The sequence below is a fragment of the Acanthopagrus latus genome, chromosome 15 (genome assembly GCF_904848185.1).
Source record: "Acanthopagrus latus isolate v.2019 chromosome 15, fAcaLat1.1, whole genome shotgun sequence".
In the NCBI taxonomy this organism is placed as follows: domain Eukaryota; kingdom Metazoa; phylum Chordata; class Actinopteri; order Spariformes; family Sparidae; genus Acanthopagrus; species Acanthopagrus latus.
The window spans coordinates 23,588,368-23,600,832 of record NC_051053.1 but is presented as its reverse complement, the minus strand read 5'-3'; the positions used below and the strand labels follow the sequence as shown (position 1 = coordinate 23,600,832).

Genomic DNA, 12,465 nt, shown 5'->3' with positions numbered 1-12,465 from the left:
CATGTGAACTCACATTCAGACCCAATTTTTGAATAAAAACGCTGCTGTTGCGTTTTTAATCTCTGATTTCACAATTCAGCGTGCAGATTAAAACTCTGTGCCAAACATCAAACACTTCTCATGATTGATAGGAAATAAACAGTGTTTCTGAATGAGTCACAGAAAGTTGTTATCATGCTTTTTGTGTTGAGTTGACACTTTTTTTTTTTTTTGTCTCGGTGCAAACACTGGGAGAAAACAAAAAGGCTGCGGGGAAGTTGACAGTGAGCGGACCAGACGCGTAAAAACCTGCAGGACTGGATGTTTTGGCTGCAGAGACGCGCTGATGTCATGCAGACGTGATGTTGACAGAAGCCTGACCTGACTCCAGAACCAGTTTCACACTCACAAACTTAGATTTTCTCTCTCCACTAAATAACTGCTTAATTACAATGCCGGTCCAAAGCTAATCGAACATCCAGGACGTGCGGTCTCTGGAGGACATACCTGGAGATATCTTTGAGGAGGGGGGGGGGATCAGAGTTGAGAGACGGTTCAATAAGCCGCTAATAAACTGTTTACAGGCAGAGGAGAGAGTGCTGGACGCGCCAAATCCTAAAGAGCAGATGTTGCATATTTACGCAGCGGACTGAAGAATAACGCCACTTTATGAGAGTGAGACCCGGAGTCAGAGGTGGATCCTCTGTGTTTATCCCCGTGTTGTTCCGAGCTCGCTCCTGCGCGGCTCGCCGGGGCTCGCAGGGTCCTCCCACCCCCCCTCCTCTCCGCACGACTTGCTGCAGCCCGGTGCGTTGTGTAAGACGCGACCTGTTATGGCCACCACTACTTCCGGGTTTCGGCAGTCTGGTCCAGATCCTCCGCTCCTCCTCAGCTCAACACACACATCCATTGTACACAAAACGGGCAGGCGGCTCATGCATACACACCGCACTCGCACACATACACACAGGGCGCACACACACATACGCACACACACGCTCAGCATCGATCGTGGCTCCTTTAAGAAAAGCCTAAGCCAGAATTATCACCCCACCTCCTCTTGATCTCCTCTAGACGCTTTTGCATAAGAAAATCAAGCCGGGAGCCGAGAGTGATCAAAGAAAACGAGAGGAGAGCCTGCTTCATTTTTTAACTGTGATTGTGACCATTAACATTTAGGTGGTGCCGATCCCGTGGAGACGCGCGTCGGACCATCATTCATCCGGTACTTTTGACAAGCCCTCGCGTTTTTGACTGACAGGCGGAGTGGCAGAAAGCCATGAGAGTCGCCAGTTTTGTTTGAGGGGCTATTTTATTTTCATCCTGGTTTTGGAAAAGGAGCCTGGCGCCGCTGCCCCGAGGACAGCCGAGGACCTATTCACCGCGCCTGGGCTAAACTTGCGCAGAGAGAGCGGGGGCTGGCTTTCACCGTGCCGTGGAAAAAGAAGCACACGGGGATTTTGGCTGAAACATCTTCCCATTTATTTGGATTTTCTTTTCTTCATTTCGTCTCCACCCTGGCCTCAGAGGGGATTTATCTAAACTGAAAGGACGACCAGGGAGTCAGGAGGGTTATGGCGCAACGGGTACGTAGGGCAATCCCCCCTAAAAGAAAAAAAAAAAAGTTTCTCCAAGTCTGCTGTGCTTGAATGCAATCCTGCGCTGTAACGTGGCTTAATGACACACATACCCGCGCGGACACACGACTCGCGGGCGAAAGTTTTCGCTCGTCTTCCTGACACATGGAGACACGGGCTCGCTTTTTGGCATCTTTTGGCACGGTATTACGCACGGCCGCACTCGTTTGCTCCCACAAACCGGCTCCGCTGAGGGACATTGGAAGCGTGATCATATCTCACATCGGCTGTGTTTTTTAGATTAGTTATGACAGGCCAGTTACTGGAAGCGAAATAAAGGGGAGGGAGGGCAGAGAGGCAAAAACAAATCTCCAACATTTCTCCCTCGAAGACTCCACATTGTTGGAGTGGAGCTTTTTTTTTTTTTTTTTTTTAAATTATTATTTACGAACAAAACAACCACATTAAAAAAAACAGTTCTCGTCTCGCACCGCAAAAAGTGCTGAAAACACGCGTTATTAGCATAAATGCCAGGGAGGCAGTTTTTTTAGTAACGAGGTGATGACAAACGCTTTGATTCATGCACTGCAGGACAGCTTCGAGACAGCGGCTGGGCTCCTCACACACACACACCACACACACACACACACACACACACGGGCTAGTAAACAGTGTAGAAGCAGAGATGTTCGGGAAACATTCAGCTGCTTCAGTTTGGCACCAGAGCCGCAGCACGCCGGGCTTCTGCGCCTCTTTCTGCCTTTAGACTCCAAACGCTTCAGCTTTTTAATTTCATTATATTAATTATTTTTACTCTCTCCACTTTGTGTGTCACTTCTGGAGAGCGCTATCAATAATTCAAGCCTCTCTGTGTCTGTCTAATATTTTTATTTTTGTAATCTGTTAATATACACTGTGATATTTATAGTGTATCTCCTGCACTCTCACACCAACACGACTGAGAGTTTTATAAAACAAAAGCCAGCAGACATCAGCGTGAAGGTTTAAAACTCAGAGCTGGACACGTGGAAAAGTTTGAAGTTTGAACAATCAACATAAAACACACACACTCCAAACTCACACTCACACAGACACACACACACACACACACACAACAGGCTCTTACCTGCTGTTGGCTGCACGCACTGATCACACAGGTCCTGATGGGAAATAATAACATGCTGCACAATTATGAGCCTTTAAAAACCGTAAAACACTGCGAGGGACAAGTTGGAGGTATTTGTTGCAGCAGTGGAAACACAGACGGTGTTCAGACTCATTAGTGCCTCCTTCATTATTATTATTATTATTATCATCATCATAATAATAATATCTGCGCCATGTTGTTCTAGTTTTTGTCCTCGCAGTATTTTTCAACACGCTCAATAATTCATATTTATTTCACTAACATGTGAGGAGCAAAGGTCAGCGAGGAGAGGCGGACAGCACAACTAGTTTTCAGCTCCAGAATAAATAGTTTTATTATTATTTTTTAAAATTATTATTATTGTTTCTGCCTGGGAACAAACCAGCTGCCACTCTGCTCACTCCGACTGCATGTCTTTTATAAAGTTAATTTACTGAAAAACAAGTAAACAATTAAAAGCGTTTGTGTGAATTTATTTGTCTCGTTCTGAGAAGAAAGCGTCCAACACGTCGACTCACTGCGAGGATGTGTAACTTTCCTCCCTCACATGAGTCCAAACTTCACTTCTGCTGCTTTAAACAACTTTTATAATATAAAACAAAACAATAATTCGGGACACTTGTGGTGTAACAGCGAGCTTGTGTTTGTGTCCCTGTGCTTGTGTGTATTCACTGTGTTGCTCCCGCGTGTTTCTCGTTGTGCAGTACGAAGACTTGCCCCACTACGGGATGGACGGGGTGGGCATCCCGACCACCATGTACGGAGACCCGCACGGCGCCCGGTCCATGCAGGCGGTGCACCTCAACCACGGGCCCCAGCTGCACTCCCACCAGTACCCGCACACCGCCCACACCAACACCATGCCTCCCAGTATGGGCTCCTCTGTTAACGACGCTCTCAAGAGAGATAAAGACGCTATATACGGGTAGGTGCGAGCCCTCAGACAGGGGGGGAAACTCGCTCTCCGGCGGGGCAGGCGGGCCCTGGAGGGGGGGCGAGCTGGGCGCAAAGTCAGCGCCGTTGTAGCAGGAAGGATCAGCGGGCTGAGCGGAGCCGAGCGCCTCGGTGAAGTGTCAGAGCTCCACACTGGAGCCCGGAGAGCTGCAGACAGCCGCTGCAGCCTCTGGTCCTCCTTCATGTTGGATTGTTTCTTCTTCTTCTTCTTTTTTTTATGCTTCTACTTCTTTTTTTTTTAAATACATTTTTTCATAAAGTGAATCATATTTATCAGCTGCTCTGAACAAACAGAGGAGTGCAGAGGAAATGTGGAGTTTTTTTTTTTGTAAATTTATTTTGAGGCTCGTCTCATGACTTCTCAGAAATTCACTGACAAATTCTAATTAGACTGTGAAGAATAACAAAGAGACAAAGTGCACTCTAATGAGCGTTTATTATTATAATTTAACTTTTGCTCGGTTTCTTTTTAAAGCTGCAGCGTTTTTTTTTTATTATGAGCCAAATAATTACCTTCTTCTCTCTTTTACCCGCTGTTAATTAATTAATTGTGTGTAATGTGTCAGGCTTCAGCACATTTAAAAAGAAATACATCACGTTTTTAAAGGGACTCCCACACATGCATGTCATTTATTAATTTACAGCAGTTAATTAAAAAAAAGAAAAGAAAAGAAAATAGAACATTTCAGCATTGAGGGTTTTTCACGGTGGCTCGACGCGCCTGTGGAGACTTCCACCGACTCACGACGCGACTGACACAACTTCCAACACAGCCTGCGCGTATTTACCCGATAAATAATCATCAACATTTAGTCTACAGCTTCAAAGCTGAACACACACACACCACACACACCACACACACCACACACACACACACTTGGAAATCCAAATGGAGACCTGTGCGAGAAATTGTTTGACTGACTCCAAAAAGCTTTCATGCCATTAGGGCGCACCTAGATTTTAATCGCAGGGTCCTGTCCGCTGTCTGCAGCCCTTTTCTCTTTTCTCCCCGAGCCTCTGCATAATATAATAGCGTTGGGCTGCAGCAGCGAGTCCCCATGGGCGAGTTGTTGAGGAGTAGCATGGCTGGCTAAATCTAGCCTGGAGTCGTCTTGACCCCGGCGCTGTTCTCTCTGGTGACATTTTGCTATTGTGTGTGTTCCCAGGCACCCCCTGTTCCCCTTGCTTGCACTGATTTTTGAGAAATGTGAATTAGCGACGTGCACCCCCAGAGAGCCCGGGGTGGCGGGAGGAGACGTCTGTTCATCGGAATCTTTCAATGAAGACATAGCAGTGTTTGCAAAACAGGTCAGGAAAGTTCGACTTCTTCTTCTTCTTTAAAAAAAACAAAACAAAACAAAGATGTGTTGCATGCTGGAGCTCCTCACCTGCGGAGAGCTCTCTGACTCTTCGTGCGTAAAAGAGACAGAAAATAAAACTGCACTCATTAATAATAATAATAATAATAATAACAAGTTATTTGAAATTGTTTAATTCTTGATGGCGTGTTTGTACGTCAGCAGCTGCATGTTTGATCCAATCTCACTTTGTTATATTTCATATTCACATGTTTTACGCACATGTTTGCTTTTTTTTAAATTTTAGATTCGCGCAGAAAAGCCTTTATTTTCATCGAATCCAGAGCTGGATAATCTGGTAAGATACACAGCTCTCACTTTCTCTTTATTTGTGTGTTTCGTGTTTTTGTTGTCCTCAGAATAAAGCAGATGTTTGTTTGCATGTTCATGAGAAACCATGCGGAGCTGAGAGAGAGAGAGAGAGAGAGAGAGAGAGAGAGAGAGAGAGGGGGAGAGAAAAAAAGTTTGGGAGCAGTTATCGGAGGTGATGCTGCGTCTTTTCTCTCGGAGCTGTTTGATTTCACGATGGCCCCCGGTCGTATCTGCAGATGAAGGGCCGCTGACTCACAGCTGTCACAAACCTTTTGAACTCCGCCTGGAAAACTTATTCTATTCAGGCTTCTCCCACTTTGTACAGTTTGATACTCCGGGTGTGATGTGAGCAGTAACGCTTTCCTCACGACTAGTTGGTGGCTAATAGATCTCTGACTCTGAGGCTTATTGCAGCGCCGGGCTCGCACCGTCTGCCTGCTCTCCATATTGCAATAACGTCCAAAGTTTAATATCAGTCCCACATAAAATCCATTCACATGAATATTTTGCTCGTCTGCAGTCACTTGTATTGAGAAAAACGTGCCTGTTTAATATCAAGAGATGTGAGCAGCTCATTTTTTATTGTGATTTTAATTTTTCAGATGATTCAAGCCATTCAAGTTTTACGATTTCATCTTCTGGAGCTGGAGAAGGTAATATTCTCTCACCGTCTTCTCTGTCCGCTGTGCCGCTGCAGACCTGGTGCGGCTGCGTTCGCATATGAAATGTATTTCTCTCTCTCTCTCTCTCTCTCTCTCTCTCTCTCTCTCTCTCTCTCTTTCTTTCTTTCTTTTTTTTTTTTTTTTTGCTCGTCGGTTATAATTAGCGTCAAAATCAATCACGGGGCCATTTCTCTTCCGCGTTTAATCACGACGCAAGCTGTTACAACTGGAACGGATATCTCTGTGCCCAAATCTCTCCCCGCGCGTTTTTTTCCTTCTTTTTTTTTTTGTTTTTTTAATGAAGTTTAATGCTGGCAGAAGCTGCACGCAAGGTGAAACGTATAGGCGAACTTTGCGGGGCTGTTTTAGAAAATGATTTCTTTGTGGAGGGCAGAAGGGCCCCCGGCTGCCATCTGTGGATCCGAGGCAGCAAGTGGGTGTAAAACTCTTGATTTGTCTCCGCATCAGATGGACTACGGTGGCCTGCGCGGCCAACTTTAACCCCAACTCTTCCACATTAGGAAAACATCATCGGAGCTGTCAGAAAGTTTCGAGCTTTTTAACACTTGTGTGTCTCATCAGATCACGTTTGTCCAGAAACTGTGAATAAGAGACACATTCAGTGAGAGCAGCTCAGAGGCGGCTTGTGTTTCCGCTGACGCGCAGCATTGGCAGCGATAATGTAATAAGTAGCCGAAATTAAACAGTTTACCTTAAATGTCAGTCAAGCGGGTCACCCTCCTCTAATGGCCACTACCCGGGGCACCGATGATGAATTTAACACGGGTGTTGAGTGCGTTGTCGCCCCTGAGCCCTCTTGTCACTGTCAATTTTCGACGATATCTCTATTTTGGAGAGGAGAAATTAAAAAAAAAAAAAAAAAGAAAGAAAGAAATGAAGTTACTGTCACTGAGCGCGCTGGCACGGCCCGGCCCGGCCCGGTCCGGCACGGCTCGGGAACCGGACACATCTTGTTGTATAATTTCAAGACAAATGTAAAACTATATTAAGTTTTAATACAAAGCAAAATGGCTAAACAGAATTGAAGTTTCTGACTGTATTTAGTGTCTTATCTGTAATTTACTGAAACACTTCAGGTAACTGATCTGAGATCTGTGGTTGATCTTCACGTCACAGCTCCAGCGTGTTTGTGTGTGTGTGCGCGCGCTCTGCTCGCACATGTCACAGTTGTGTGATGATGTCCCTTTTGGGTGAGTGTGTGTGACGCCTCATGCCTCTCTCCCGCTTCTCTCTTTGTGTGTGTGTGTGTGTGTGTGTGAAGGTACACGAGCTGTGTGATAATTTCTGTCACCGGTACATCAGCTGCTTGAAAGGCAAGATGCCCATCGACTTGGTCATAGACGACAGAGAGGGCGGGTCCAAATCAGACAGCGAGGAAATCACAAGATCATCGGTGGCCCTTGATCAGGTACATCTCTCTCTCTCTCTCTCTCTTTGCCTCAGTGTGTGTGTGTGTGTGTGTGTGTGTGTGTGTGTGTGTGTGTGTGTGTGTGTGTGTTCTCCCTGCTGGCTATTCAGCTATTCTGGGTCACTACTCCGCTGCGCTGTTATTTGCATATGATTAAAGGCCGTTTTACATTCCATCCATCGGAATGAAAAATTTTCTGAATAATGTTGCTATTATTGGCCCATTAAGACCTGAACCCGGAACCGACCTGGGGAGATTAGCTCGAAAAAGCATCGCCATAAACTTGACCTGTTTCATGTCGATTTTAATTTAGTGCCTCTCTCCATTTTCTCCTCTCCTCTCCTCTCCTCTCCTCTCCTCCTCTCCTCTCCTCCTCTCCTCCTCTCCTCCTCTCGCCTTATCAGCCCCGTCCTGTGCGCGTCGTGCTGCCCAGGAGAGCAGCAGCAGTTCGGGGCTGCACAACTGTGGTTTAGGTGCCTTGGTTTTTTTTTTCTCCTCCTCCACTGTGGAGAGTTCACGGTTCATTACGCGTCTTGTCAGTATTTTTCCTTAGACATGAGTGCACATTGCTTATCGGGACCCCTCCTCTCCTCCCCTCCTTTATTTTCGCTCAGAGCGCACAGATTCAGCGCCAATAAGAGGAGGTCTATATTTGAGGCGCTATAGAAGAAGAAGCAGCGGGTATTAAAGGTAGATTAGGGAGTGTTTCCTTTTGTGCCGATATCAGAGATAACCACAGCCTTCATTATGTGCTCCACTGACTGTTGGCACTCCGGGGACATTGTAGTGTGCGCACAGGCATGACCCTAATGGTCCATACACTGCCGTTAAATAATGATAACAGCAAACCGATGATTAGAATTATGCAAATCTGGATTTTCGGCCATTAATAGCTGGAGTCATTTGAGCAGGGTTGCGGGCTATGAGACCCAATAAGTCAAACTATCCTCAGAGTTTTCTTTCTTTTTTTTTTTTTCTTAGCAGAGGAGCGGCTGTAACCTACGGATGCCGACGAGGGAAAAATAAATCAAGTGGCCAAATTAAAGGGATTAGTTGGATAGTCCGACATAAAAAGTAATGAAGCGATTAGGCTAAATAATTTAAATCCGCGGACCTCCATATGGTTGAGTGGCTGGTCTGAGTGCGCAGAGAAGCAGCCACCGGCTTTTATGTCCTGTGCTTGAATGGCCGGGCTGGGAGCGGGACTGGGGGGCCCGGCTGGGAAAGACCCCCACACACACTCCTCTCCAGTCCCCGGCCCTTATGGCTGATTATGGAAATGAGAAAAGATCACCCGGAAGATAATACTTCATTTAATCCAGGAACAGAATTAAATAACACAGACGCCACTTGTGCATTTAAGTGTCTCTTTGATGGGGTTGTGTTGTATTCTCTGGGGATTCAGTTGTCAAAGTTTTTTTTTTTTTTTTTTTTTTTGTTTTTTAAATAGATAGGTCAGGAGATGCAATGAAGCTTCATGGTATATAGAAGTAGTCTGTTAAAACCCCTGGGTTTCTAGGTATATGAAGAAAATGATGTTGTGCTTGAGGCACTGATGCGTATCTTTAATTGACTGTAAGATGAAGACGTGGCCTATTTTAATATAATGACGGTCTCCTGCATGAAGCCAGTCTGGAGCTTAAAACCGCATTAAAAGCGCGTGTTTACTGTGATGTGACAGAGTGATATAAATAACCTACAGGGAGAGTTTGCATCAAAAAAATGCAGGGAAAACTTTGTGACAGATGTGTGATGGTGAGGGGCCGGGCTGATGTTCCAGGAGGGGTAACATGGACACAGCAGCAGCAGCAGGCTGTGTGTAAATGGGCATATCCAAACAGGCAGAGGGTGCATGCTGAATACTCACATCTTAATGGCGGTGCACTTCATAACTTACTCGGGGCTGAATATATAGAGTTTTTGTGGGCTATTTTTGTGTGACATCTTATCTGCAGTTGTTAGGCGGTGACATCCCTAACGAATTTTGCGTTTGTGTGTGCATTATCTCTTTCCATATGTATTTTTAATATATGCCCTCGGGCATAAAGTTGAAGTGGACTGGAAAAAAATGCTGAGAATTTGCACAAAAGAACAATGTTAACAAGACGGAGAAAGCAGGCTCATTTATTCATAAACCAATTTATTCCAGTGAGGCGACTGTAGCAGAGGAGGGGAAAAAAAATGTCAGAGGAGGAAAAAAAAAAAATACTTTGAATTTATTAAACTCAACAATCCAAAGACGCTGACTTTTCTTGCTGCATTATGCACCCTTGCGTCATAACAGTAATTTTGTGAACCTTCTCTACGTGTCTTTACGTTGTTTTGTTAGTCTGCCTATGGAGGCGAGTGTGCAGGGACGCCGAGCGAGCGAGTGAGTAAGCGAGTGAGCGAGCGCCCCTTTTAAAAGAAAGCAGAGCGTAGCTGAGAGGTGAAAAAGTCAGAGAGGCTCTGCACCGGCTTGTGAATGCAGCCCAGCCAGTTTGGGCTCACCCTCCTGTGTTTGTGTGTGTCTTTGTGCGTGTGTGTGCAAGCTAATGTGCATGAGCTGTACGCACACATGTGTCCACAAGTGTATGCATATATATGTGTGTGTGTGTGTGTGTGTGTGTGTGTGTGTGTGTGTGTGTGTGTTCAGACTGGCCTGATAAATGCAGCACCCCCCTCAGGTGCTATGTGAGTGGAGTGACTGGTTAGCACCAGTTGGACTTTGTTAACCCTTTCCCTGCCGCTCCCTGGAGGACTTCCCACCATGTTTGCCTCATTTCTCCACAGTTCCAGTTGCCCTGTTCCACGCACACACACACACACACACACACACACACACACACACACACACACACACACACACACACACACACACACACACACACACACACACACACCCTGCTTTGAGCTCAGCTGTACACAAACACAAGAGACACAATTCAAATCTATTATTCTGGGTGAATTTGTGGAGCTCTTTTAATGTAGAAACCCTCGTGTCCAAACTGTCTCGGTCTTCTTGTTGTTGTTGCGGAAATGTGGCAGCAGTCGCTCCGCTGATTGCATCCTTATTTGCCCGGCGCACATGTTCGCCTCTGCCTCCAGAAAAGCGGGGAGGTATTTCCACGCCGCGGTACGTCATTTGCACAGTTGCCTTTAATTGCGCAGAGAGCATGGGGAGGGGCGCAGCAATTTGCTAATGAACTCGGAGGGCCCGGGCTCTCCGCTGTAGAGCAGAACACTACTAATAGTGCTGAGGACTCTCTCCAAGTCTCAAGAGCTCCTCTACTTGATTGAGCCATGCAGGCTGAAGTGGGGCTGGAAATAATTGAAATCTCCCTTAAAAATATTCTCTCCGCCTGCCTTTTAGTGGGAGAGTCCTCAGTGGCCGTGAATGCTCAGGGGTTGATTTGTTGACTTAATTCGGTGGGGAGGTGTTTCTACATTTTCACAGTGTGATTTAGTGACTTTGCCGCTGGAATCATGTACGAAGAATGTAAAATAGCCCGTCAATCTGAAACGACATCTCCGGGTTCGCTGTTTTCCTTACGTCCCGCACAATCTTTCCTAAACAAACCCTGCCTGTGTGAGCTTAGTGTTGTGGTCACTGTGTAAGAATTTACTCTCGATAGTGCTATCGCGGTATCTTTTCCCAACAATTGGTGCTGTTATGCCATACAAGTGCCGGTTTCCAGGTCAGTGAGACCCAGCAGTGTTGGTTTAGGTAACTCCGGCGGTCAGAGAGTGACCCCTGCACCCCCCTCCTCCCCAACTCAATGGAAACCCTGACCGCCGGGGTCAGCCACTATTTTCCTAATCAGTACACCGCTATCGCTAATCTATCCGCTTCTCGTTGAAGTATGGATCGAGTTACACCCGACTTAACAGCCGCACACACACACACACACACACACACACACACTCTGTCTCTCTCCCTTTTTCCCCCCTCTCCCTCTCCCTCTCTCTCCTACAGTGGCACGCTGCTGATCTTAATACAAACTTCTGAATCATCGCGGTGATTGTTGGTAATAGCAGCTTTTGTAGTTGAATAGAGGAGAGGTTTGACCCCCACTCGCCCCCTCCCTCCTCTACACCCCCCTTCACCCTCCCCTCCCCTGAACTCCCCCTGCTTTTTTTTTTCTTTTTTTTTCCATCGGGGAGTGAATGCGGGGCGGCTGTTCAGGATTCAACAAGTGATACAAAGAGGCGACCACGTGACTTGTGTGTTTCTTAGCCTCTTCATTATTGTGGTGGAATAGCAAGTAGGGGTGATTCTGGTTAAGCAAATCAAGGCCAGTTCGACTTCAAAGCACGACAACGCACAGAGCTTCTTATATATTTTCCTATAGTTTCAGACGTCCTCTGTTCTCTCAGTTTGTTTTTTTTTTTTTCGGGTTGATTTATCAGTTGCTTTTAAATCATTCTGTACCGATGGAAAACTTAGCGCTTAGTGGAACAGATACTCTGTTGTGATAGCCACAAAATCCTGACTGCAAATAAAGTTCTTGGCTTGTGTCTCGTGTTACTCATGATGGGCGGCCATGTCTGTCCCCGAGGCCTGCTGTGGTTTCTTTGGCTAAGTAAACAATAACCTGGCTTAACACATGTGTACTTAGCTAATGGAAAGTTCCTCTCCCCCTTAACCCCCTGCGAGCTTCTGACAATGGCCACCGTCACAAACAGCCCCGTCTCCAAGGGATCCACTGAGAACATCCCCCTCAGCGCGCCGGCTGTGCGAGTCAGGCTAGGCTAGGCTAACGAAGAAAACCGCAGCAAAACATGTCATTAAGAAATTACGGCCGCCTTTTCATTCGCAGCTGAACAACAAGGAAATATGCTTTGTTTGGGGTTAGATAGCGCGGAGGGGGGCGAACACTCGAGTTAATGTTTTTGTTTGGATTTCAGCTCACAGAGAGTAAACACGGAGCCTGAAGTGGAAGAGGCCACAAAGAAAGAAAATCAGTTTGTCAGTTTCCGCGAGTGTCATCTAAATGGACTTTGAAAGCTCTGGTAATTATCTCAAACATGTAATTATCTTTGCTTGTCTCGATGAGGTTAACCCGCC

The 12,465-nt window shown here is 46.2% G+C and overlaps 1 protein-coding gene across 3 annotated transcripts in view; it reads left to right on the top strand.

Annotated features, from left to right (window-relative positions):
• The window catches only part of LOC119033769 (homeobox protein Meis1), a 217,620-nt gene that overhangs the window by 133,550 nt on the left and 71,605 nt on the right, over nt 1–12,465 (top strand). For 2 of the 3 annotated variants that reach the window (XM_037124299.1, XM_037124301.1), the window contains 5 exons: nt 3,408–3,628; nt 4,824–4,965; nt 5,263–5,313; nt 5,930–5,980; nt 7,272–7,418. In XM_037124299.1, coding sequence (XP_036980194.1) covers nt 3,408–3,628; nt 4,824–4,965; nt 5,263–5,313; nt 5,930–5,980; nt 7,272–7,418 — 612 coding nt within the window. Of the gene's footprint in view, nt 1–839; nt 1,566–3,407; nt 3,629–4,823; nt 4,966–5,262; nt 5,314–5,929; nt 5,981–7,271; nt 7,419–12,465 lie in introns of those variants that run through there. The other variant, XM_037124300.1, reaches the window with a different exon arrangement.